This window comes from Aulostomus chinensis, chromosome 5 (genome assembly GCF_037954235.1).
Source record: "Aulostomus chinensis isolate RoL2024-O1b breed Wild chromosome 5, RoL_Achi_v1.0, whole genome shotgun sequence".
Lineage (NCBI taxonomy): Eukaryota > Metazoa > Chordata > Actinopteri > Syngnathiformes > Aulostomidae > Aulostomus > Aulostomus chinensis.
The window spans coordinates 6,345,673-6,371,340 of record NC_141324.1 but is presented as its reverse complement, the minus strand read 5'-3'; the positions used below and the strand labels follow the sequence as shown (position 1 = coordinate 6,371,340).

Here is a 25,668-nt window from a genome sequence, read left to right as displayed (position 1 = left end):
CCCGTCCTGCTACGCATTGACACATCGTATCGTATGCTGTCATGCAGGTTAAAGAGAAAGAGGGGCAAGCGTTTCAATAAAGTCCCTCACCTGTCGAGTTGTGGTTCTCCACACAAGCCTGGTCTTCTCATAGGCAGAAGCCTGGGGGACGCTCCTCAAGCCGAAATTGACCTCCCGAAGGTAAGCATCGATGTCCACTCCACGTGCGTCGGGATCGAAACGGTCGATGTCCTTGGCGAGGCTTTCACGCTGATAGGCGTGCAGTCCGCTCATCGACTCTGCCCATGGATTAGCAAGATACAGGTCATTGTGAGGGTTGAAGGTGGGGAAGGTGTCCCCCCATCCATATGTTGGGGTGGACTTGTACCACTCTTGGGGGCGTGGCTTCTGGCCCAAGCCCCCTGTGTGTGGGTACCCCCCATAACCTAATGGTTCCGCCCCCCTTTCCGGAAGGGAGAGGGGACGACGGGAAGGGAAGGAATGCGATGCTTCAGAGGAAGGCGGAGCATCGAAAGCGACCGAGCGGTTATACTCGGACGTGTGGTTGGCGGAGGTGAACCTGGGAGTGGGACGGTTGTCGGGCAGGGCGTATTGCTCTGTCTCGCCGTCCTCACTGGGTTCTCTCGCCTGCACATCTGCTTCAGGACGAGAGGAATCTGGCCCAGCCTGGTTTCTTATGTCTGGATCATTCGTCGCCTACAGCTGTGACACCTGCTCTTGCAGCTCTTTCACTTGCAAGTGTTTCCTGTGGAGCGACTGCAAGTGATTCCGACTCTTCCAGTCGCGCTTTCTCTTCTGCCCGCAGTTCAGTGTTTTCTTGCTGCAGGTGATGGAGATCCTCCTCCAGGGTGCGTGTGTCCCTGGCGGCCATTTCCATGCGGCCCTTGAATTCAAGCTCTTGCTGCTCGGATCTTTGGCAGAACAACAAGAGCATCTCGCCCATTACTTTCGCACTTGACGTGGTCAGCTTGGGTGACTCATTGAGTTCACCCACCAAGCGCTGCAGATTCACATCACAGTTGCTGATTCTGTAGTCAGCGAGTGTTTGCTCATCGCTTTCGGGGAGTGCGATGAGCCGGGCGACCACTTTGCGTAGGTCGCGGCAGAGGAGGGCAGTGGGCTTATCTGAGCTCCTCTCAGCCATATTGTTGTCATTTATTTATCAAGCTGCTTTGATAAGAAAAAAGGTGCACAGGCGGACCTGTGGCTTACGAGTTGGTATCTCCCTAGGATGTCTTTCCCTGATTCAAGCCTATATGCAGTGCTAATTAGGAATTGGTACCTAAGAGCGGTGGCTGTACAGGTTCTCTCATTGTGAAGCACTGGTGCGATTCTCAACACGCTGGGTATTGTTTGGCAGACCGCAAAAGAAAAGGGTTGACAATTCTATCCACGAAAGCCAAATTAAAAACCAGACTGATAATTGAGAAAAAAGAAAAATTCAAAGTTTGAATTTGGAAAAATTGGAAAATTATTAAGAATAAATAATTCTGAAATTATGAAATTAATAATTTTGTAAAGATTGGGCCATTAACTTATCTCTGTCTGTAGAGACGAGTGCAGAAGGCCGAAATCCCAAAAAAACCTATGAATTATGAAACTATTAATGTTTTATTTGTGTACAAATGTGGTCAAATGTCTCGGAATAGCCTAACACGGGGCACCAATTATGTTGTGCGCTGAAGAGCAAATTGGTCAAAAATAATGATGATTGATAATTATGAATATAATTATCGATTAATAAATAAATTACTAATTAATATTAAATATTAATTATTCTGGGCACCACCCTGATGAGTTCAGGGAAACTATAATATGACCAAACTTGTAACAGTTATCAGTCTTAAACAGAGTTTATCTACTAAACAGTCAATATTATGTAACATTAACTACCTAGGGACAGCTCTGATGTTGAAGGATGAGATCCGAGCACTGGCTATTGCTTAGACACATGACCACAAGTTTGTACACAAAAGACACTACGACTTCTCTCATATAATAAAAATATATTTATTAACACAGTGCATCCATCAATCAGCAACACGTTGGTACAACTGTTATCTAAACGAAAGACACAAGTGATAATATGTGTGTGTGTGTGTGTGTGTGTGTGTGTGTGTGTGTGTGTGTGTGTGTGTGTAAACGTGTGACTGAGGGAGTGAAGAAGGGGAGGGGGGAGTCTGGTTGCCTAGCAACCAGTTAGCGTTGCAGCAGGGCTAACAGCTAGGCTAACAGCTAGGCTAGTTAGCTGAGGCTAGCTAGCCGCTAGTTAGCACCATGGAGGTAGAACTTACGGAATGTTAATAACTAAGCGGAGCGCTTAGCGAGAGAGAGAGAGAGAGAGAGAGAGAGAGAGAGAGAGAGAGAAAGGAAGGAAAGAACAAAGATGAACCCAAAAATCTGTGTGTTCACACACTTGTGCAGTATTAATAACCGGTACCACCTTCTTGAGAGGTCACGGTTATTAATAACTAACATCTATAAATAACGTATAATTCTATGTAATTTCTGCTAATTACAGGACTTCCGTCACATAAACAGAGCATTAGTAGACATGATACAACACACTAAGCTATTTCTCTGCCCAGAAAATGCCTAGTTAAAGGAATCCTTACTTGACCCGGTGGAGCGTTAAGGTATTCAGTTTCCGTGTTCCGGAGCGTGGTTTGGCTCGACTCGGAAGGCAGCAGAGCGGCAGTGGGGCAGCCTGCAGGGTCTGCTGGAGTTACTGGTGGGAAGGATGAAGAAGCTGTTGAGCTTTCTTTCACCAGGGACCAGTTCACGCGGGTTGCGTGGCTCGACGGTGGCTTCTCTGGACGAGTGGACAGGAGGGAGAGAGTTGTCCTTCTGGAGTCTCTGTCGTCGCTGCACTGCACTCGAGGTCCAAGGTGGAGAACCGGAGGGTTGAATCTTCTGAAGACTTGCAAACCACCCAAGGGAAGAAAACCACAGAGAGAAGGAAATCACCGAGAGGCGAAAATCACAGAGAGAGGATGAATCTTCTTCGCGCTGAAGTTTTACATGTGGAGGCCGATGATGTCACTTCCTGTGGGATGATACTGGCTCTCAGCCAATAGCATTTTGACAGGTTCTTGGATGTGGTCAGTGACCAGGTTCTCAGAGGGGGGTCAGTGGCCAGAGTCATTTAGCCTTTTACGATCCTTTGTCCAAGAACATGTGGTCACTTGAATTCAGGCTTTGAAAAGGGGTGTTGAAAGCCTTCTTCAGCTGGACTAATTGTCACATCTCTGAATTAATCTCTTGGTCTGGTTGAGTTGGCACAACACCTGCCTGGTTCCTCTTTGGAGAGAGAAGCTTGGAGAAGTTTGATCATTTGTTCTGACACAAGCATTGGGAGTGCAGTAAAATGTTTTGATCCAATTCACAAAGTTATCTCCAAACCCAAACTTTTGTAATGTGGTGAGGAGAAAATTCCGATTTACCCTGTTGAATGCTTTTTCTGCATCTAGGGAGACAATTATGACATCCTTGCTCTGACTGTTACAGTAGTCTATCAGGTTGACGTGTGTTGTTGGTAGAGTGCCGTCCTTTAATAAACCCGGTCTGGTCATGATGTATTATGTTAGGTGTTACTTTTTCGAGGCTTCTAGCTCGCGCCTTGCAGATAACTTTAATATCTGCATTTATAAGTGATATTGGACAATAGCTTGATGGAAGTGCTGGGTCTTTGTCCGGTTTAAGGAGAAGGCTAATAATCGCACGGTTCATGTCAGGTGGAAGGGTCGAGGTTTCCTGTACTTCAGTGAACATTTTGTAGAATATTGGTGCAAGCTCAGGCCAAAATTCTGCAGGAAAGCCATCCAGTGCCGGGGCTTTGTTGTTTGGCATATGTTTAAGGGCTTCTTGAAGTTGCTCGATTGAAATAGGTGACTCCAGAGCCATTATTTGGTCTTGATTTAATTTTGGCAAGTCAATTGCGCCCAGAAAGGTTTCGATGCTGGTTTTGGATGGGTTAATCTCGGAATACTGCACTGCAAACCATATAAACATCACATTTAAAAATAACATGTAACACAAAACAATGACAGGAAAGACAAAGGGGAGACATAAATACACACTCGTGAGTGAGCTTGGCATGTAGCAGTCTACCACGTGTGATGTGCGTTTGTATGTATTTAGGTTTAACACAGTATTGAAAGAGAGAATTGGTGTTACCGTCATCCATAACCTTAATCATGCTAATACCATCCTTGACTTGAATTTGGTGAGTTCTGAGTGGAGAGAGGAGAGGAGCTTTCGTAGAGCCAAGGGGTGAAGTTTCTGTTGTTTATGGAGGAAGTCTTTGATGGACATCTCGGGGTCTTCCTCCAAGACAGAACAAAAACCCAACTTGACTTTGTCGCGGTGTGAGAGGTACTGCTGTTTCTTCATACAGTGAAATTATTTTTCTTTTAGCAAACCAAGCCATTGAATATTATTACTGTCATGGCCTTTATCTGACTTGTGGTTTTCCATTTTTAATTTTCTATCTTTGCTGTCTTGCTGCTCTGAAATGAAAACACTTTCACCATGGAGGATTAATAAACTGTCACATTGTTTTTTTCTCATGTACTGTACTGTTAAATACGTATTTCACTAAATGTTTTTATACTTTATATTTGTACTTTTTATCTGCACATAAAATGTTTCTCTTAAGAACAACAAACGTGCCTCAATGAGATGACTTTTACACTGTAAATAAGCTTGGAAAAAAACTAAAGTTGGGATACTGAATGTTGAATTCCTTCAGCAACTCCACTGCAGAATTATAACACCAAAGGTGACAGCAAATTATGATGGAGGTATTATTGTACCCTTATTATTTACAAATGTGTATCTCAATCCATGTGTGTTATCAGATCTGTGTACATGTTTTATATGTGTTTGCATATCTCAATTTTTGTGTGTAATTAGATTTATTTGTACAGCTGTTTTGTTTTTACACACAAATCTGAATACGGACAGATTTTTTTTTACACATATCAGAAAATGGACACAAATTATTTTTACACACACACAAATCTGAATATGGACACAGATTTTTTTTACACACACACAAATCAGTCAGGAGCTCTCAGTTGGCTGTTGGTGTACACATGACTTTTGGTACACTTCTGCCTCGGTAGATACATCCATCCAGCCATCCATTTTCTTCCGCTTATTCCTGTTAAGGTTTGTGGGGGGGGGGGGAGAGAGGCTGGAGCCTATCCCAGAAGCCTTCAGGCGAGAGGTGGGGTACACCCTGGACGAGTCGCCAGTCCATCACAGGGCCAACATATATAGACAGACAACTATTCACTCTCACAGCCATGCCTTACAGTCAACTTAGAGTATCCAATTAGCCAAGTCCCCTCTTGATGTCTTTGGACTGTGGGAGGAAGCCTGAGTACCCTGACAGAACTCAGGCAGTCACGGGGAGAACATGCAAAACTCCACACAGACAGCTCAAGCTCGAACTTGGAACATTCTTACTATGAGGTGACAGTGCTAACCACTGCACCACCGTACCGCCAATGCAGCAGTAGATCTGTAAATCAATCTCAATCAATCTTTATTTATATAGCGCCAAATCACAACAAAAGCCATCTCAAGGCAATTTACACAAAGAGCAGGTCTAGAACCTTACTCTTTAACTCAGATGAAAGAGATCCAACATTCCCACATGAGCAAGCTCTCAGCGATGGTGGCGAGAAAAAAAATTCCCTTTCAAAAGGAAGAAACCTCAGGCGGAACTGGGGTCAGAGTGGGCGGCCATCTGCCTCTACCGGTTAGGGTTGAGAGGGGGAGGGGAGATGGGGCTGGTGTGGAGAGGAGAGAGAGGGGTGGGGGGGCAGGGGGATAAGAGGAGAGAGATGGAGGGAGGTAAAAAGGAAGGAGATACACAGGGCCAGGGCTAGAGAGTAGTTGGTCTGGGACAGGAAGCAATCAACCGAACGTCTACAGCCCCAGCTTCTACAGCCCCACATGACCAGGCGAGAAAGCACAGACAACTCCAGGGAAGTGTGCCAGGAGTTGTCTGTGCAGCAATTTGTGTGTCTGTAATAAAAATTGTCTGTATTTTTCCTTTGCCCGCAGCTCGGCCCACAGGCTCAGGCTGCCCTAATCGGCGCATAGCTCCTAGTCATTGTCATTGCCTGCTAGGCCGGTTAATAGTTTCTCACTTCAGTAAAGTAGACAGAACTTAGCAGATTCGCATTTTTCAGTTCAATAAATCATAGGAGAAATGTTTTCATTACAGAACAGGCAATTATATCTAATCGTAATAAGGTGGACAATAAGCTGCAACACAGTTTTCTCAAGTCAAATTTTCCAGAATTATTGGGTGTGATATGTTGACAAGGTGACCCTAAATGTCTTGAGTGAATTTTGGAAATGTTAAGCTCAATAAGAGTGAGGCTATTGTATTTTTTCCCAATGAAATTACATTCTAAATAGGCCAAGCTACTTTTTCCATAATTCTCAGGTTGTTAGGACTACTAGTCCGTGTGTTTTGTAGGACCCAAATAGGCTAACACAAAGCACAGAAACAAAGAGCTGTGGAACAGACAAAAAGATTTATTAAGAACCCAGAAACAAAACCACAATACAACCAAACAATTCCTAGTCCTAAACAAACACAAAATCAGCCCTAAACTAAACAATGTACTACACCGTGGCGAGCGGGTAGGAAAAACAAACAAACTAACTCTATGGATAAACTAACTAAAGTCGGAACCACTACGGGAATGATACAAGAACAAAACAACGCTACCAACTCTGAGACTTGACAAATACAAGGAAACTAGCACAAGGAAACAATTGCAAGGCACACAATCTACAAAACTATGAGAAAAATGGCTGGAGAGTCAGGAAAAGACCATGACAATCTGGCAGTGAGGCAAAGCCGCCATGCTGCTTAAGAGCAGGGAGAAAAATAAGGGAGATGAGCCTCAGGTGCGCAGTGGGCCTGCTGCACCACCAGGCCACACTTCCACCACCTACTCAGGAGGAAACAAAAAAATATGAAACGTAAACACAAGCATAATAAAAAGGCACCGAAAAAAAAACACTCATAACACAGGTGTAGTATGTTCATAGGAAGGCCCTAGATGTGTGGAGTGCATTAGTAAGCAGTAGGCTCAGAGTTGTTACTGAAATTGCTTCCCAGTTACAATATATTTTAAAAAAGGCAAAGTCAACTTTTCCTTAATTTGTAGGTGTAGAACATTGATAGGGAGGTCCTAGATGAATCCAGTGAATTTTGAAGCAGTACACTCAAAAAAGTGAAACTACTGAATTGGTTTACCAATAAAATATGTTTTATCTAGGCTTTTCCATAATTATCAGGTGTAGAATGTTGATAGGGAGGTGTATTGCTGGGCACAATAAGAGTGAAGCTATTGTTGTTTTTTTCGACAAGAAAAAATTATGTGACATAAGCTGAGCCAATGAAGCCATTGACATTTAAATTGTATCCACTTTCGGTTTTGCACTTTGTAGGCTGTCCCTGGATGCTGGAATAATAATAATAATAATAATAATAATAATAATAATAATAATAATAATATATTTATAGATCACTTTTCATAAAAACTCAAAGACACTTTACAATAAAACAAGATTAAAACAGTGAAAAAATAAAAAATGTGGTAAAGCATGTTGAAGAACACAATAAAAGAAATAGGTCAAAGGTTAAAAGCTATTCTGAACAGGTGGGTTTTGAGCTGGGATTTGAAACTGTAAAGATCAGTGCAGTTACGGATGTGGGAGGGTAGGGAGGGGGCGTGAAAGAAGTTAAGGTCACTGTTAAAGATAACTCCAAGGTTGCGTCTGAAAGGGAGGGAAGCAGGGAGGAGTCATCGATGGTGAGGCAGAAGCTGTTGGCAGTATTGCTGTGGTGTTTGGGGCCGATGATGAGCATGTTTGATTTATTGAATGAAAGCAGAATGAAAGCAGAATGCTCATAAGGACGCATTTCATTTGTCCATATAAATGAACTACATGTACCGTAGACTGTTGTTTCTGGTGAAAACCATGTTGTAGCTTATTGCCTACCTTACTACGGTTAGATAGAGCTGCCTATTGTGTAATGAAAATGTTTTGCCCATGATTTATTGAACCGCAAATCGCTAATCTGCCAATTTCCATTTAATTTTCCTGAAGTGAGAAACTGTTAACCAGCCCAGTAGACAATAGCCGTTTTCAGACTCAAAGACCTATGAATCACTGTAGCAGAGTATCTGGCTTTTTGGCTGGATAGATAATGTGAACACAAGCCGTTATTGTCTCCCCAGGGGGCTGTAGCCGGCAACAGGAGGCATAGTCTAGTGGCACATCCTGATAACATGTCACACATTATGCTAGGTGTGTCCAAAGTCTTCAGTTGAAAAAAATAACCTGTGCCTTGTTGTGAGGGAAGCTGCGTTTCGTCATCCTCCTGGCCAGACCTTCCCCATTCCTGAAATATTCTGGTGAATGACATACTCCGAGTTCACACTGAGGCTGAGCAGCTCGCAGTTGTCTACTCTTTCCCTTGTGCGAGAGTAATGTCAGTATGTTTTCCTGTGTTTTTTAAAGTCCCGCCAGATAGGGTACATCATCACCATGCCCCAAAACTCTGGAGTTGTAAGGAACCGGAGTGGGCAGACTGTTCAAATCAAACTCACTGCGGCAAAAACACTAGGGTTAGAGGAGGGTAACTCCCCCCCCCCCCCCCCCCCCTCCCCCAAGTCATTCAGTGTGAACACAACAGGCAACCCGGCAATTTGGGAGGTAAAAACATGACTTTTGTGGCAGTGTGAAAAGGGCTAATGACAATGAGTGGGAGCTACATGCCAATTAGGGCAGCCTTAGCCTGTGAGCCTGAGATTAAGGCAAAGGACAAGCGCAGACAATTTTTTTTCAGGAGGCTAATAGATATATTCAAAATACAATATACTTTTATGGCAGCACAATGGTGCAGTGGTTAGCGCCTCACAGCAAGAAGGTAGCACAAGGTCTTTCTGTGTGGAGTTTGCGTGTCTTCCCTGTACTTGTTTGGGTTCTCTCCGGCTACTCTGGCTTCCTCCAACAGTCCAAAGACGTGAAAGAAGGGACAAGGTTAATTGAATTCTCTAAGTTGACTGTAGGTGTGGCTGTGAGAGCAAATGGTTGTCTGTCTATATATGTTGGCCCTGCAATGGACTGGCAAACCGTCCAGGGTGAACCCTGCCCCTTGGCAGCTGGGATAGGCTTCAGCCCCCCCGCCCCAAACAGGATAAGCGATAGAAAATGGATGGTTGGCAATATATTGATATCACTAGTTAATTTCAGTTAAACGTGATAAATCACTTTGCGACATTACTTTCTGTCCGGAGTGATAAGATACTGATTATGTTACTTTTACTAAAATAACCACAGACATGGTGGTGCAGCGGTTAGCACTGTGGCGTCACAGCAAGAAGGTTCCGGGTTCGAGTCCAGGCTCGGGTGCGGGATCTTTCTGTGTGGAGTTTGCATGTTCTCCCTGTGCCTGCGTGGGTTCTCTCCTGGTACTCCAGCTTCCTCCCACAGTCCAAAGACATGCAATTTGGGGACTAGGCTGATTGCATTCTCTAAATTGACCGTAGGTATGAATGTGAGTGTGAATGGTTGTTCATCTCTCTATGTTGACCCTGCGATGGACTGGCAACCTGTCCAGGGTGAACCCCACCCCTCGCCTGTAGATGCTGGGATAGGCTCCAGCCCCCCCGCGACCCTTACTAGTAAGGAATAAGCAGAAGATGACGATGGATGGAACCACAGACATATCACAAGGCATTGGAAAATATTGAAGCAAATAATTCACATTTCATTCTTAAATTTATTTTCAGATCAATGAAGTAATAAAAAGTAACACAAAATACCTTACACAGTTGACTGTAATATGTCAACAAAATAAAACAAGTTGTGATTACATTTAACTATCATACCACCTGTTTAAAGGGCAATTTTATGTCTTCCTTTTCCTGTATATACATATATACATATATGTATATATATATATATATATATATATATATATATAAATACTCTATATGCCCCAGTTTTGGTAATGCTTTTGCAGTTTCATCCTTCCCAAACTGGGAATTGAACCCAGGCTACAGGGGTGAGAGTGCCAAAACCTAGCCACTGGACCACAGGGGACTTCTCCCAAAGTTCCACCAACAGAGATTATACATTCAGTTATCAGTTCCATCATGAATGTGTTGAATTGTGTGTTGTCTCTCACTGCCTAAAAATGATCTATTTCTGTCATGTGTTTCTTTAACAACATGATAGCCGGCAACACTGAACACACAAGAATTAATTGTACCACCAACTCGTGTGTGAGTCTGTTGCACACATTGAAGGATCCCCTCAGAAAGAACAGGCTTCTCTGTCTCTTGCTTGAAGGGAGCAACAGGGTTGTGAATCTAGTTGATTTGAATTATATGTAGATCACCCTCTTCACTGATCGACCTGGTTTAACTTCAAGGTTTCCTAAATTCAATATTTGTAACCATCATTGTGTGTGTGTGTGTGTTTCAGGTATGGGATTATGAGTTAGAGAGAAGCGCAGAGGATTGGGCACATACCTGTCGATGGGAACATGGACCAAGCCACATGTTGACTCAAATAGGCCAAAACCTTGGGGCACACTGGGGCAGGTAATTACAAATACTAAATTGCCATGAACTCTTGCTACATAGCCGTCTTTGTAACTATACCAGAACAATCACACCTGAATTACAAGATTTGTAAATTCATCTAAAAGACAATCAGAAAGAAGAACTACAAGAACCATGGAACCTCCTCAAAATTATTACAACTTTCTAAATGTAGTGTTCCTAGTAATCATTGTATTAACTCATGCTAATTTATTGTTATTATTACATTCTGCACTTGCAAGTATGTCACTTAGAGTGCACAGGGATGAAAATATTAATTTTAATAGGAGTTACTGTCTTGTTTTGGATGACTTGTGGTGATTTGTCAGAGAGAGAAAGAGAGAGAGAGAGAGAGAGAGAGAGAGAGAGATAGGCTCAGGTGTGTTTCTCAGCATGTTCCTAGCAAGTCAATCGATCAAAGATATTAGCAGCCATGATAAATCTCTCTCTATGGGCTTTCCACATGATGATGTCAAATACCGCACACTAGGGCCTTAGCCCTTCCTCAATCCAGCTGACTCAAACTAGGGATAACTTGCCAACTTGCATTCGCAGGAGCAGGTGTCAGGAAAACTTTGGGAGCACTTGGGATGTGAATAAACATGAACACGTTTTGGTTTGACACAAATTACAAAAAAGTAAAAATTTATTTTTAATCGATTTATATATTTCCATTAGACTTGTGTTTATTGTTTTTATCAGTAGTTTATTTTAGTTCACTTATGTCTAATTTTTTCATCTGTTAGGTCATGACAATTTAAACTTAGACTGTGATTTGTATATTATATTTGGCAAGCTCTTGCTGTTGCTGCTCTGTACAACTTTGCAGAAGTCCAATTTGCCAATAACTGAAAACATTATTTAACTGATATAGATTCCCAACAATTGACCATGCATGAATTTATCGTCACATAATTAGTAATGACCGGCATGGTGGTGCAGTGGTTAGCACTGTTGCCTCACAGCAAGAAGGTTCGGGGTTTGAGCGACCCACCGTCCAAAGACATGCGACTGGAGACTAGGCTAATTGGATACTCTAAATTGACCATAGGTAGGAATGTGAGTGTGAATGGTTTGTCTCTATATGTTGGCCCTGCGATGGACTGGTGACCTGTCCAGGTTGTACTCCGGCTCTAGCCTGTAGCCACTGGGATAGGCTCCCCCCCCCCCCCCTGCAAAACTCTTAACAGGAATAAGTGGAAGAAAATGGATGGATAGATGGAATTTGTAATAACATAATGCAAGGCAACAGCAGAGCCCCCTCTCTGTCATTTTAGAGAGCGCCCTCCCACCTACCATGTCCAGGCCTGGTATGACGAGGTGAGGTACTACAGCTATCCATACTCTCAGGAGTGTAACCCACACTGCCCATTCAGATGTTCAGGACCTGTTTGCACTCACTACACACAGGTAAGGCTGTCATATTTACATGGCTAAATGATGCCTAAAACACATCACATTCATCACTCATTACTTTCCACACAATCAGCTATCTAAAAAGGCAAAATAAGTTTTCAGTGTAATCGTAGAACACGCATGGCATGTGGATTGAACTGTAGTATGTTAAAAAAAAATTCCCTTAAATGTGTACCGTGCTTTCTACCTTATTGCCTTTTCTGTTGGTCTAATTGTCAGAGTGGGAAGAATAGCTCCCATGTCTGAAAAATCCTTTAGATTGTTCAGCCTTGACAGTAGTTGGGAGTCCATTCAAATGTGTTGCAAATGTAATAAAAATCATCTGTCAGTCTTTCTGTCTTCATTCCATTCCATGACTTCAAGTATTATCACTCTGTCACAGCCCTCTGCATCTGATAACCACGTACAAGTCACACTTTTGCATCTGTATGACATGCAGCAGAATGTCAGGCAATTCCAATGTAAAGCCTTTTATAACACTATAAAATGATCAGAAAAAGTGCTTTGGTTCAACATGTGAGTGGTGTATGCGTAACCTTGACAAGTTTAACAACTGCAACGACAGTCTTCGTTGTCGTCGTCCTCCGCTTATCCGCATCCGGGTCATAGGGGCAGCATACTCAGCAAGGAAACCCTTATCGCCTTCTCCCAAGCCACTTAAACAGGTCTCCTGGGGGAATCCCAAGGCCCCGAGGCCTCCTCCCAGTTGGACATGCCTGAAAAACCTCCTTAGGGAGGCATCAAGGAGGCACCCTCACCAGATGCCCGAACCACCTCAACTGACTCCTCCTAACATGGAGGAGCAGCTGCTGTACTTTAAATCCCTCCTGGATGTCAGAGCTTCTCACGCTATCTTCAAGGGAGAGCCCAGCCACCCTGCAGAGGAAGTTCATTTCATCTGCTTGTATTCACGATCTCGTTCACAATCACAAGATCGCAACAGCATCTATAATTATTCTTAACCCTAATGTCAATAGCCATGCGCATGCAACATGGATGCAAATAAGTTTACATTTGAGTTAGTTTACATCATAGAATGTTTGGTGCATCTAGATGCATGTGGGGTGAAAGGGCATTACTATTTGATTAGCTGGGACTATTGTTATTTAATGTTGTGGGATGAGAACATGTTGGCAAATTAGTGGAAGAAAATACAGCTCTGGAAAAAATTGAGACCACTGCAAAATTATCAGTTTCTCTGATTTTACTATTCATAAGTATGTGTTTGAGTAAAATGAACATTTTTGTTCCATTCTATAAACTACTGACAGCATTTCTTCCAAATAAAATATTGTCATTTAGAGCATTTATTTGCAGAAAATGACAAATGGTTAAAATAACAAAAAAGATGCAATGTTCTCAGACCTCAAATAATGTGAAGAAAACAAGATCATACATATTCATTTTAAAACAACATAATATTAATGTTTTAACGTAGGAAGAGTTCAGAAATCAATATTTATAACCCTAATTTTTAATCACAGCTTTCATGTGTCTTGGCATGCTCTCCACCAGTCTTTCACATTGTTCGTGGGTGACTTGATTCCACTCCTGGTGCAAGAATTCAAGTAGCTCAGCTTTGTCTGATGGGTTGTGACCATCCATCTTCCTCTTGATCACATCCAGAGGTTTTCAATGGGGTTCAGGTTTGGAGATAGGGCTGGCCATGACAGGGTCTTGATCTGGTGGTCCTTCATCCACACCTTGATTGACCTAGCTGTGTGGCATGGAGCATTGCCCTGCTGGAAAAAACAATCCTCAGAGTTAGGGAACATGGTTAGAGCAGAAGGAAGCAAGTTCTCTTCCAAGATAACTTTGTATGTGGCTTTATTCATGTGTGCTTCGCAAAGACGAATCTGCCCAATTCCAGCGTTGCTGAAGCACCCCCAGATCATCACCGATCCTCCGCCAAATTTCACAGTGGGTGCAAGACACTGTGGCTTGTAGGCCTCTCCAGGTCTCTGTTTAACCATTAGACGACCAGGTGTTGGGCAAAGCTGAAAACTGGACTCATCAGAGAAGATGACCTTACCCCAGTCCTCGACGGTCCAATCCTTATGGTCTTTTGCAAACCTCAGCCTGGTTCTTCTTTGCTTCTCATTGATGAAGTGCTTTTTTTCTAGCTTTACACTACTTGAGCCCTGCCCCTAGGAGCCTGTTTTGAACTGTTCTTGCTGTGCACTTCAACCCAGCTGCCATTTGCCATTCTTTTTGTAGGTTACTTGATGTCATCCCACGGTTTCTGAGTGACATTTGAATGAGTTCACGGTCATCCCAGTCAGTGGAGAGTCGTTTCCACCCCCTGCCTGTCAGTAGCTTTGTTGTCCCCAGTGTCTGCTGCTTGACCTTGTTCTTATGAACCACCGTCTTAGAAATTTTAAGGACGAAAGCAACCTGACACTCACTGTATCCCTCTGCCAGTAAAGCCAGAATTGAACCTTTCTTTTCAACTCTTTTGGCATGGTCAACAGTTATTATTTGATTCCAATTATTTTTGAGGTACTATTACCACCACTTTTTTTTTGACATCCAGCTGGTCCTATTGCAACAGGATAGTGATGAACACAGCAGTGGTTTTGATACATTTCCTCCTTAGATAAGATTTGGTTCATGTACTCACCTAATCAATAACTCATTAAGCAGAATCAGGTGTGCTCGTGTTGGAATTCAACAGATGCTGGAATGGAATGGCTGTCATACAAGTAGAAATGATGATTTGAGAAAAAAAAATGCAGTGGTCTCTTACTTTTTTCCAGAGCTGTACATACTTGTTTGCCTTGTGGTTTTTGTCTCTCATCACTTAATTTAGTAAGTAAGTTAAGTTTATTTATATAGCACCATTTACAGATATAAAATTACAAAGTGCTTTATGTTAATAGACGAACACAATTGTAAGAGAGGTTAAAAATGAAAAGGTAATAATAATAATAATAATAATAATCATATACATACACTGGTCAGAGTCTCTAATGATCTTCTCATAGCTTCAGACAGAGGTCTCGTCTCTGTACTTGTACTTTTGGACCTCAGTGCTGCATTTGACACCACTGACCACAGCATCCTGCTACAGAGACTAGACCATGAAATTGGGATTAAAGGAACTGCCCTAAAATGGTTTAAGTCATACTTATCAGATAGGTTTCAGTTTGTTAATGTTAATAATGACTATTCAGAGTACAGCGAGAGTTACATATGTGTACCACAGGGTTCAGTTTTAGGACCGATTCTCTTCACTCTTGACATGCTCCCATTAGGTGACATAATACGGAAGCACTCAATCAACTTCCACTGTTATGTGGACGACACACAACTTTGCTTGTCGATGGAGCCAGACGACACAAGCCAGTTTACTCATCTGCAAGACTGCCTAAAAGACATTAAATCCTGGATGTCTCCTAACTGCTTAATGCTAAATTCAGATAAAACTGAGGTCATCGTGTTTGGACCCAAACACCTCAGGGACACACTCTTGAATCGGATCACTACTCTAGATGGCATCACCTTGACCCCGAGTACAACTGCAAGGAACCTTGGGGTCATTTTTGACCAGGACCTTTCCTTCAGCTCCCACATAAAGCATGTCACTAGGACCACCTTCTTCAATCTGCGAAGTATCGCTAAGATTAGGAATATCCTTTCCCAGAGTGATGCTGAGAAACTGGTGCATGCATTTATCACTTCTCAGCTGGACTACTGCAACTCTCTCTTGTCAGGATGTCCTAAATACTCTCTAAAGAGTCTCCAGCTGGTCCAGAACACTGCAGCGAGGGTTTTGACGGGAGTTAAGAGAAGAGAACATATCTCTCCCACTTTAGCTTCTCTCCACTGGCTTCCTGTAGGATCTAGAATCGACTTCAAAATCCTTCTGCTGACTTATAAGGCTCTCAATGATAAAGCCCCATCCTATTTGAAGGAGCTCATTAGTCCCTACTGTCCCACCAGAGCACTCTGCTCCCAGAATGCAGGTCTTTTAGTGATTCCCAGTATCTCTAAAAACAGACTGGGAGGTAGAGCCTTTAGTGACTGGGCTCCTCTACTATGGAACCAGCTCTCTCCATGGGTCAGAGAGGCAGACACTTTAACTACATTTAAGTCCAGGCTTAAGACTTTCCTTTAGGACAGAGCCTTCAGTTAGGACTGGTTCAGGTAGCTCTGAACCATTGATAGCTATGCTGCTTTAGGCTTAGACTGCTGGGGGACACATCAGGTTCCATGGAGCCCTTCCCTCCTCCTCTCCTTTCCTCTCATCTCCTCTCTTCTCCTCTCCTCTCCCCCCCTCTCCTCCTCTCCTCCACACACATTTTTGGAACTGTCATTACCATTACTTGTTGCACTTTGCAGTTTGGCCTTGGTGTCTCGCAGTCTCTCTGTGTTTCCACAGATCCACCAGAGCTCCAACCGCCGCCTGCATCACCCCCCACCCCCCCCCTCTTATTCCCTACTGTTACACCGGCCTGCACTCCCCTTCCATGAACCAGTCTGCCATCCAGTCCCCCATCAAGCTGGCTTGCTCTCCCTGCCTCCCCTTCCAGAAGCTTCCTTCTTCAACTGTTATTAACATTTCCATGTTTCCCACATTTTGTATTGTAAACTGTTTTCTTGTCTGTAGCAACATCTACTGCACGTCTGTCCGTCCTGGGTGAGGGAGGGTTGCTCACCCTGAGGTTTCTCAGATTTTTCCCTGTTAAAAGGGTTTTCTATGGAGTTTTTCCTCAGTCAATGTGAGGGTCTAAGGGCAGAGGATGTTGTTATGATGCCATTTGAAGCCCTTTGAGACCAACTGTTTGTGAAAACGGGCTATACAAATAAAATTGCCTTGCCTTGCCATATACATAGGTATAAATAGGTACATAAAATAAACAACAGGAACAAAACAGCATCGGGACTGACAAGTTAAAAACATAACAGCAAATCAAAGACACAATGAGTGCAGGTTTAACCAAAAGCCTATCTGAATAAAAACATGTTCAGCTGCTTCATTAAGCCTTCATAGGAGTCAAGAAAGCAGCTGTGAAGGCAGAGCATTCCATAAATTGGGTGCAACAGCTTGAAAAGTACGGTCACCTCTGGTTTTATAATGGGTTTGAGGGACAGACAGTAATGATTGGTGTGAATATCTAAGATCCCGATTTGGTGCACAAGGTAGGAGGAGGTCCATAATGTATTGTGGTGTTTGGCCATGCAATGTTCTGAAAGTCAGCACCAGCATTTCAAAGTGGATATGGAATTTAATGTGATGCCAGTGTAGAGAGGATAAAATTGGAATGATGTGTGATCTTTTACTACCAGCTCAAAGCTTGGCTACTACATTCTGGACAAGAGGTAAAACAGGGTTACAATGATCTAAATGAGAAGAAATAAAAGCATGAAATGCCATCTCCATCTCAACCTTAATTTAGCGATATTCCCTAATTGGAAAAAAAAACATCTGACAAGGTGACTGACATGGTTGTCAAGTGACAGGGTTTGGTCAAAGATGTCAATTAAGTTTTGGAGCAAATGCTGAGCACAGGTATTTAATGACCCCATGTACTGTTGGATGTTTTGATTTTCTGGAGCAGTTAAAATTCTTACTATCAATTTATTCGAAGACAGTTATCAGCCATCCAAAACTTAATATCAAAACACTTATTTGAAATGGACAATTGGTTAAAATCTTTTTGTTTAAAAGAAAAATATAACTGCATGTCATCAGCATAAAAAATGATAAGCGACACCACTAAAACTGCTACTAATCTGTCCAAGAGGCAGCATATATAGCAAGAACAGCATGGCACCCAGAACAAAACCTTGTGGGACACCACATGACAGAGACGCTGTGTTTGACACAAACTGACCCACAGAGACTGAGAAACTTTTGTCAGCAAGATAAGATTTAAACCAATTCAAGGCAGTCCTGGAAATACCACCTGACAGATTAAGCCTATTTAAGAGAATAGCATGATCAGGAGTATCAAAAGCAGAGCTGAGATATAATAAAACCAATAAAGGGCACTTCTCATCATCAGCCATCATAATATCATTTGTGACCTTAAGAAAAGCTTTTACAGGGCAGTGTAGTTTACAAAAACCTTATTGAAGGCATTATACATGTTATGTGCTTCCAACACATCTGGAGCAACAATTCTGTGATTTGATATCTGTGAAAGGTGCTATATAAATAAAATTTACTTAATTTAGTCATTGATTTAGACCATATTAAAGCTTAAATTGAAATGTGTTAACTGAAAACATGCTACAGTATGGGTGCTTTCGGCATTAATGTGCCAAAAAAATGTCAATAGTAAAAGGCACTTTCTCCTAAAAAAGTCTGTTTTTTTGGGTGGGGTCAATTAGTTTGGCTATATTGTTCTTTAAATTGCAAAATATTGTTAAGGGCGCACTATGTGAGAATATATTAATGAAAAGTGTTTTCATCTTCCAAAGAATATTTACTAGTATGAGAAAGGCCTACCTCCTTAGGCATAAGTTTTTTTGTCTTTTTTTTGCAATGTCATGCTTTTTCAAATTTTCTGTAACTCCACTTGACCCCCATTTTGAAATTGGAAAATGTGCATGAAAATCAGGATATAAACTCAAGGACCTGCAGATTTAAGAAAAGTAGCTTTATGTTTCTATACTTGTACTTTCCCATATTTGTGTATGTGTTTTAATATTTAGATGGTGTGGGCCACAACCAATCGCATTGGCTGTGCCATCAATGTGTGTTACAACATGAATGTGTGGGGAATGATCTGGGCTAAAGCTGTCTACCTGGTCTGCAACTACTCACCAGCGTAAGTTTTTTTTTTTTTTTTGTGACAGAAAGGTCAGCTACATTGTCCTCAGCACTAATGACTTAAATCCCTCCGTATCTCATAATCAAATAAATTTTTTCCAATTAAATTTTTTACACAAGTTTGTCCCCATACGAGTGTGTGTGTTTGTGTGTGTGTGAATGTGTGTGAGGGTGAGAGAGAGAGAGAGAGAGAGACAGAGAGAGTAATTTTTTTTTTTTCAGGGGTAACTGGTGGGGTCATGCTCCATACAAGTACGGAGCTCCTTGCTCTGCCTGTCCAGCCAGCTATGCTGGAGGCTGCAGGGACAATCTCTGCTACAAAGGTGGGCTACAGATGGACTGTTCTTTTCAGATTCCTGGAAGGCATACACCTTTACAGCAATTTTATATTTATTATTTCCAAACAAGACAGTTGTTCTGTAAAATATTAATAATATACATTAATGGCAAAGTGAAAAATAATGACAAAGGGTAAAAATGAAAAGTTGTTCCTTTCTGTGTAGGTAAATTATATCAGTGCCAATTTACTGAAATCTTTTGCAAGTTAATTATCTTTTATGTCTTCTGCTATTTGTGTGCATCTCTGTTACTTACAGCAAGTACCCTACCTAAAATGTTGAAACTAGCTCTGATCATTCTTGTTCCCACTGGTAAGAAGGACAGTTGCCCTCCCCTTACTTAATTAACCTTTTGAAAAGCTTGAAAGGATACCCTGTAAGCCACATCAAGCAGGTATTTGACTCTATGCAGTTTGCATTCTGGGCACACAGAGGAGGTAAGGGTGCTATAATCAATTCACTTAAAGTAATAATTCCCCTCTAAAATGCAGAAAGAGCCAGCCACATATATGGACATCTTAGCTTGCATCTAATAGTGAGTTAAAAAGAAATGAACTCTAACATTTTAGCCTTGGTGCTACTTTGAATGAGCACGAGCTAACTGGTTCAATTTAATGGGCCTGCCAGCTGTGCTTATCTATGCTTGTTCATGGGAATGTGCAACTGGAAGTGTTATTAACCTGTTTGGTTTTTTTTTGCCCAATCACAGTGTTTGTGGATTACTCAGCCTAGGCAGGGTAAAGAAGACATAGATTATACTGAATGATGTTATGGAGAGTTTGTAAATGGACAGCTCAGGACAGTTTTGCTTTTGTGAGCCATCAGTCACCATTGGCTTCAAGCTAAATCTATATGACTGGCTCTTTCTGCATGCAAGGAATGCAGGTGAATTAAGCTAAAAAAAAATGTAATTTTAGAGTCACATAACTTGTCAGAACTACTGAACAAGGAAGCCAGTGATTTGACACAGCACCTCAAAACTTTAGCTAACAAAACAAAATGTTTTTTTGAAAACTATAAGATTGACAGCTGCTCCTAATCATGACAGGCTTTGAAAGGATATAGAGGATTATTTCTGGACAAACTAACATCCTAAATTATCATCTAACTACAGCTTTTGACTGCAGTATGCTACACAGCCCATCCAATACCATTCATTGTGCTAACCAGCAGCCAGCTGGTCTCTTTGGGTCTCAGCTCCCTAATGCATGCACCAAAGAGAAAAGGATATCTGTCCTTTTGTCTGGCTCTGAGGGTATTGGTGTGTTCCTTAAAAAGAAATTATGCATTTGAACCTTTTTAACCTTCTGAGTGTTTTTATTTGTAGAGGTACTTCATTATGACCGTCTGATTCTATGATACATCTTTCAATGAATTTTGTCTGGGCGTCCCCTAAACTGTAATGTGATCTCTTTTTTTAACATTGAAATCTTGAGACTCCCATCTGGACAACTCTTAGCCCATGCTGAAATAGTAAGTATTTTTTTCAGATGGTAGTGTTGACAGGCGTCCAGCTCCTGAGACTGAGGAGACCAACTACATTGAGCCTGAGCTGGACCCAGTGAGGGAGAGGGAGCCTCAGCAGAGTGTCCAGATACCAACTACTCCACAAACTACTGAGGGCAAAGTTGTCAACACAGAACAGATGTGTAAGGACTTCTTGATACAAAATAAGGCACTTATTATGAGAGCATAATTGAGATCTGTGAGTTTGTCCCTTTTTATCAAGGCCAACAGGTGGACTGTGACACTAAGCTGAGAGATCAGTGCAAAGGAACAACTTGTAGCAGGTAAATAATTGAAATAAACTACATTTTTGAGAACTTTCAGTGTTTTCTCTCCCAGTTTCTTTCAATCTTTAGTGGGCATGTTTAAAAAGTTAAATCTTTTTTTACTATTCTTGTCCTTCTGTCTGTCAAGTTATCCAATTACACAAAGTCTGCATTAAAAACAAAATCTTAAAAGGCTCCCAGTTGAGCTTAGACACTTGCATTTTGACAAATGTCACCATGAAGGACATGTACACAACGCCATTTACATATTAGTTTATGAAAGGTTTCATGCCACCTGTCTTCAATTTAATGAAATTGTTTTAGGCATTTTTACTCCAAATTAAGTTTTTATATGGAGCATTTTTATTCAGTTTTGTCTTTTAAACCAATTATAATGACAATATCAGTGTCTGTTAAATCCCATCAACTGATGTCAAACTGTTGACTGTGCCTATAGATATGAGTGTCCTTCTGGCTGCCTCAACAGACCTGGAAAAGTAGTTGGGACTGCATATTATGACATGGTAAATTATCACAGATACTGAGAATACACACATACATACATACACACACACACACACATATATATATATATATATATATATATGTAGATGGAGAGAGAGAGAGAGAGAGAGAGAGAGAGAGAGAGAGAGAGAACAGATTTTTTCCGTTGAGGTTAGTCACAGCTGTTTGTAGTATGTATGTACAGTAGTGAAAGTTTGTGTTTGCTATGCAATCATTTTTTTGTCTTTGTTATTTAAAAAATCAAGCAATCCAGTGTGTGCGGAGCGGGCTTACACTCTGGTGTTATTGACAATGACGGAGGATGGCTGGATGTGACCAGACTGGGCAGAAAACAACGCTTCACCAAATCATACAAGAATGGAATTCAGTCAGTTGGGTATGAATTAATTTCTGTATACATTTATTCATTTTCCCAATAATTTACCCAAAAAACCCTTTTTCTTTCAAGATTTTTCTGTCTTCGGAAAGACTTTGGTCCAAGCAGGGGGCGTTCTTCATCCAATGCCATTGGTGTCTTTTTCAAATAGTGACTGCCTCTCTCAGTGTAAGCTAGCTTGCTCAGCAGTACAATGTATCCTCAAAGATCCTCTTGCTGGCCAATAACGTCCAATGTAAATGAAAAATGATCCTAAACAGGGGATTTCTATTCTTCTTTGCCTTGATACTTGCATCCATTGAAAAAAAGTTACTGGGGAGTTGAGTGTCCCTATCCATTGGGTGATGATGGCTGATTGGATAAATGGAACATATCACCCAACCCGAATGTTGGCTGAATATAGGGACTATAGACATTGCAGCCATGATGCATAAATGATGCAAATGCCTTACACTGTGGTGAGTGATGAAATTTGCACTGGTCAAACTGTATTCAACAATTGCTTTAGAAGTCATAAATGTTAAACAACACTTAAATTTAATGAAATTAATGCAATACAGAAAAGAGTTTCAGATGTCATTGGACATGTTGGGGAATTGGATACAAGTAAATGTGATGCCAGTGCAGCCACATTTCTGGTCTCTATCATCATTTATTTCTGAGAAGGTCTCTGTCAGGCCATGGTGGGTAGGATATGCAGCTATAGCAAACATGTAGCTTAGATTCTATGCAGAGGTATTAAGAGCGATTCCTTAAACCAAGTTGTGACCTGAAACACAGCAGTCCAACCTTATTACTGTAAGTATCCGCAGTATCCTTCCTTACTGGATACTCATTTTATCCAGTTAGGATACTGGAGTTGTGACGGGGCAGAGTAACTAATGAGGAACAATCTATCAGTATCCATGGTTTGGGTTTTGTTTCGAGGGGGGAAAATTCTCATTAGTTGTCTATGCCCAACAACATTCCCTAATAGGCAGCTGGTCTATCAGTCACACACAGAATCCGTTTCCACCACGAACCCATACACAGCTGAGAAGCGAAGCTTGTTGCAGCTGCCTGTGTCATCACAGAAGATAGATGTGTTTCTTCATTGCAGAGAAGGGAATTCTGTGTACACTATTCTGTTTCCACACTATTTGATATTTATTCCTCCATCAACCTGCTTTTGTTTGGAAAATAAAAAAATAAGTGGATTGCTGTAGGTAATCGGACCTGGTCCTAAGACAAATTCGGTCTATTGAATTAAAAAACAAAAAAACAGTAAGCACTGCATAATCCCTTGATCTGCAGTCACATTGTCATTCATTTAAACATTAATAAACAAAACCCAATGATCATCTGGCCTGCAAAAAACAACACAACCCCTTTTATCATATATCATTTTATATGTGTGTGTGTGTGTGTGCGCGCGCACCACACACACACACTCATTTTGTTTTATTTTATTTATCTGAAACACTTATATACACGACAATAAATGATTTAGAGTGCAATTTGCCTGACAGTGACACCGAACCAGGACTCAGCTGTTCTACAGTATAAGGCAGTCAGCATTAAGTCAGTTTCAGTAGAAGTGCAGTCTGGTACTGTTTTGTAAATAGTTTGTTTATTCCTCTGATCAAAAACATCTAGAAATTAATCGGAGGCTTTTGAAAAATATTTTTCAAACACATTATAAATTGAGCAACGACTGATCAATTATTTCCCTGAAACCAATACAAAAAATAACAGACACTTTACTTTTAAGCTATCCCCACATTTGGTTGAGTCCCACCCATTTCCAGGTTAAACACTGCCTCTTCTGAGTATAGATATGCACACACATACTTTTGGTGGTCGTACAGATACAGTTACAGATACAGATAATGGTGTAGTCACTCATGTAGCATTCTCGCTCCACACACTTAGCATGTCCTCAGAGATTCATTGCCACCATGGAAGAATGATCTGTTTTATAGGAGTTTTAAAGGAATGAGACCAGTATCTGTAAATGTTGTTCAGAATTGTGAGGAAAAAGACAAGTGTCTATTTTGCATGACTATTTTGTTTAATATCACAGGAAGAACAGAAGCGCAAATTCCTTCAAGGTAGAGTCTGTGCCTGGTAAGAGACATGCAATTACTTTGAAGGCAGAGGGCCCTATTTAAGCGATCTATAGCGCCAGGTGGTTGGCGGATGGCACTGTTTGCTCTGCACATTCTGGTTGTGTTCAGCCTCATTTGGATATTAAAAGGGCATGTAATCAGAGTGCAAACCATTTTGCACGCCGCTGAGAGGTAGTCATTAGACACCTAAATAAAGCCCAGTTGTAGCAGGATGTGTTGTGTTGCTGTTTCATGGCAAGTAAAGACACACAAACACATCTTACACTTATAAAAGAGAGTTGCAGGCAACCACAGAAACCACTGGACGTGAATCAGGTTGTGGCCAATGTTTCCATGTTTTCAAGCATCAATAGCACCACTTTGCAATCCTGCCCATATACTGATTGGTGCACACTTTAATTAGTACTGCATTTATAATGACATCGCTAAAACACCAGCCTCTTCTTGGTCTATGGTGCAAACTGCACAATGGTTGCACCAGCCCACTCCTCATTAACATACTTATGCACCTGCTGGCATAGATGAAGTGCAAATTCATTTTCTAGTTAAGGCCGAAGTTGCTTGCTGTGAAAATGTTATTAGCGACAGCTTGAAACTAGCAACGATGCCAGTGCTTGCACTTGTGCCAGTTTGCGCCATGCTTATAATAGGGCCCATAGAAATCATGTTGCTAATTGTATATTAACACACATTTTGAGGTAATTTTGCTTTACTGTTTGCTCCTCTAGTAAAGGCAGTTACATGTGATACTACCGTGGCAGTCTTTTGCCCTTTCAAGAATCCTATAAGACACTGTCCCAGGTAATCACATCTTTTTTTTTTATGTGTTCAAACCATCTCACTGCATTGACTGTATTGAGAGGAGTCAAATAACCTGTTCAAAGTGGACTTGGAGGGCTATTTGGCCCACTTGTCCATGCAAACTAAGAATAAAGTTACAAAATCAATGTTTTGATTGAAAATCATGTTAACCTGCATATGTCCAAAGAGCTATAGTGAAAATCTTATTTGATCAAAGTGATATATTCATTTGATCTTTTGATCTGAAGTGAGCTCTGGTTTTTCCTTCAGGTTGTATTGTCCCAGGAACTGTCGACATGACAGTCGGGCCAGAGTCATTGGAACAAATTTCTACTCTGATGTAAGTTTTACCGTATTTTTTGGAATTTGATAAGATCCTCTTTCATTTATTCTAGTTCTATTTATTCTATGCATGAAACTGTCCTTTTTATCGTGGTCTCATAGTATCACAGAAAGTATAGCAGAATAACAAAGGAGCATCTAATAGCATTTATGGTCTTTTCCATTTGTGTTCAGCAATAAGGCCGATTTGATACTGCATGAGTACATGATTTTGAGTGTGTGATGCAACATGGAACACAGGCTTTATCATAATTTGTAAACAGCACTTCATGTTGTTTCTGCTTTTCCAAAAGCGAGGTCCTCTATTTGATGTAGTTTTTGCATGATGGTATAAATAAGTTTGCTAGATTGTAACCAAACTGTAGTTATTCTCTGGAGAACAGGGCTGACTCTTGTTCATTTTTTCAACACACTTTCATCTGATTCATTCAGAAATCTAGCATTTGCCAAGCAGCCATTCATGCTGGAGTAATCCAGAATGAGTCTGGAGGTTACCTTGATGTCATGCCAGTGGACAGAAGGAGGCAGTACAATGGCAGTTTCCAAAATAGTATCACTTCAGAGAG

At 41.4% G+C, this 25,668-nt stretch overlaps 1 protein-coding gene and 1 long non-coding RNA gene across 2 annotated transcripts in view; one reads left to right on the top strand and one right to left on the bottom strand.

Annotated features, from left to right (window-relative positions):
* LOC147260985 (cysteine-rich secretory protein LCCL domain-containing 1-like) overlaps positions 1 to 25,668 on the top strand; it is a 52,180-nt gene that overhangs the window by 24,652 nt on the left and 1,860 nt on the right. The window contains exons 3-14 of the mRNA XM_086205160.1: positions 10,528 to 10,646; positions 11,924 to 12,056; positions 18,723 to 18,838; positions 19,063 to 19,163; positions 20,669 to 20,827; positions 20,908 to 20,968; positions 21,408 to 21,474; positions 21,721 to 21,851; positions 23,914 to 23,957; positions 24,688 to 24,760; positions 25,031 to 25,100; positions 25,535 to 25,668. Coding sequence (XP_086061286.1) covers positions 10,528 to 10,646; positions 11,924 to 12,056; positions 18,723 to 18,838; positions 19,063 to 19,163; positions 20,669 to 20,827; positions 20,908 to 20,968; positions 21,408 to 21,474; positions 21,721 to 21,851; positions 23,914 to 23,957; positions 24,688 to 24,760; positions 25,031 to 25,100; positions 25,535 to 25,668 — 1,208 coding nt within the window. The remainder of the gene's footprint in view (positions 1 to 10,527; positions 10,647 to 11,923; positions 12,057 to 18,722; positions 18,839 to 19,062; positions 19,164 to 20,668; positions 20,828 to 20,907; positions 20,969 to 21,407; positions 21,475 to 21,720; positions 21,852 to 23,913; positions 23,958 to 24,687; positions 24,761 to 25,030; positions 25,101 to 25,534) is intronic.
* Positions 13,433 to 25,668, bottom strand: part of LOC147260984 (uncharacterized) — a 31,200-nt gene continuing 18,964 nt past the window's right edge. Inside the window, exon 4 of the long non-coding RNA XR_015116205.1 lies at positions 13,433 to 13,804. This is a non-coding gene — a long non-coding RNA (uncharacterized LOC147260984). The remainder of the gene's footprint in view (positions 13,805 to 25,668) is intronic.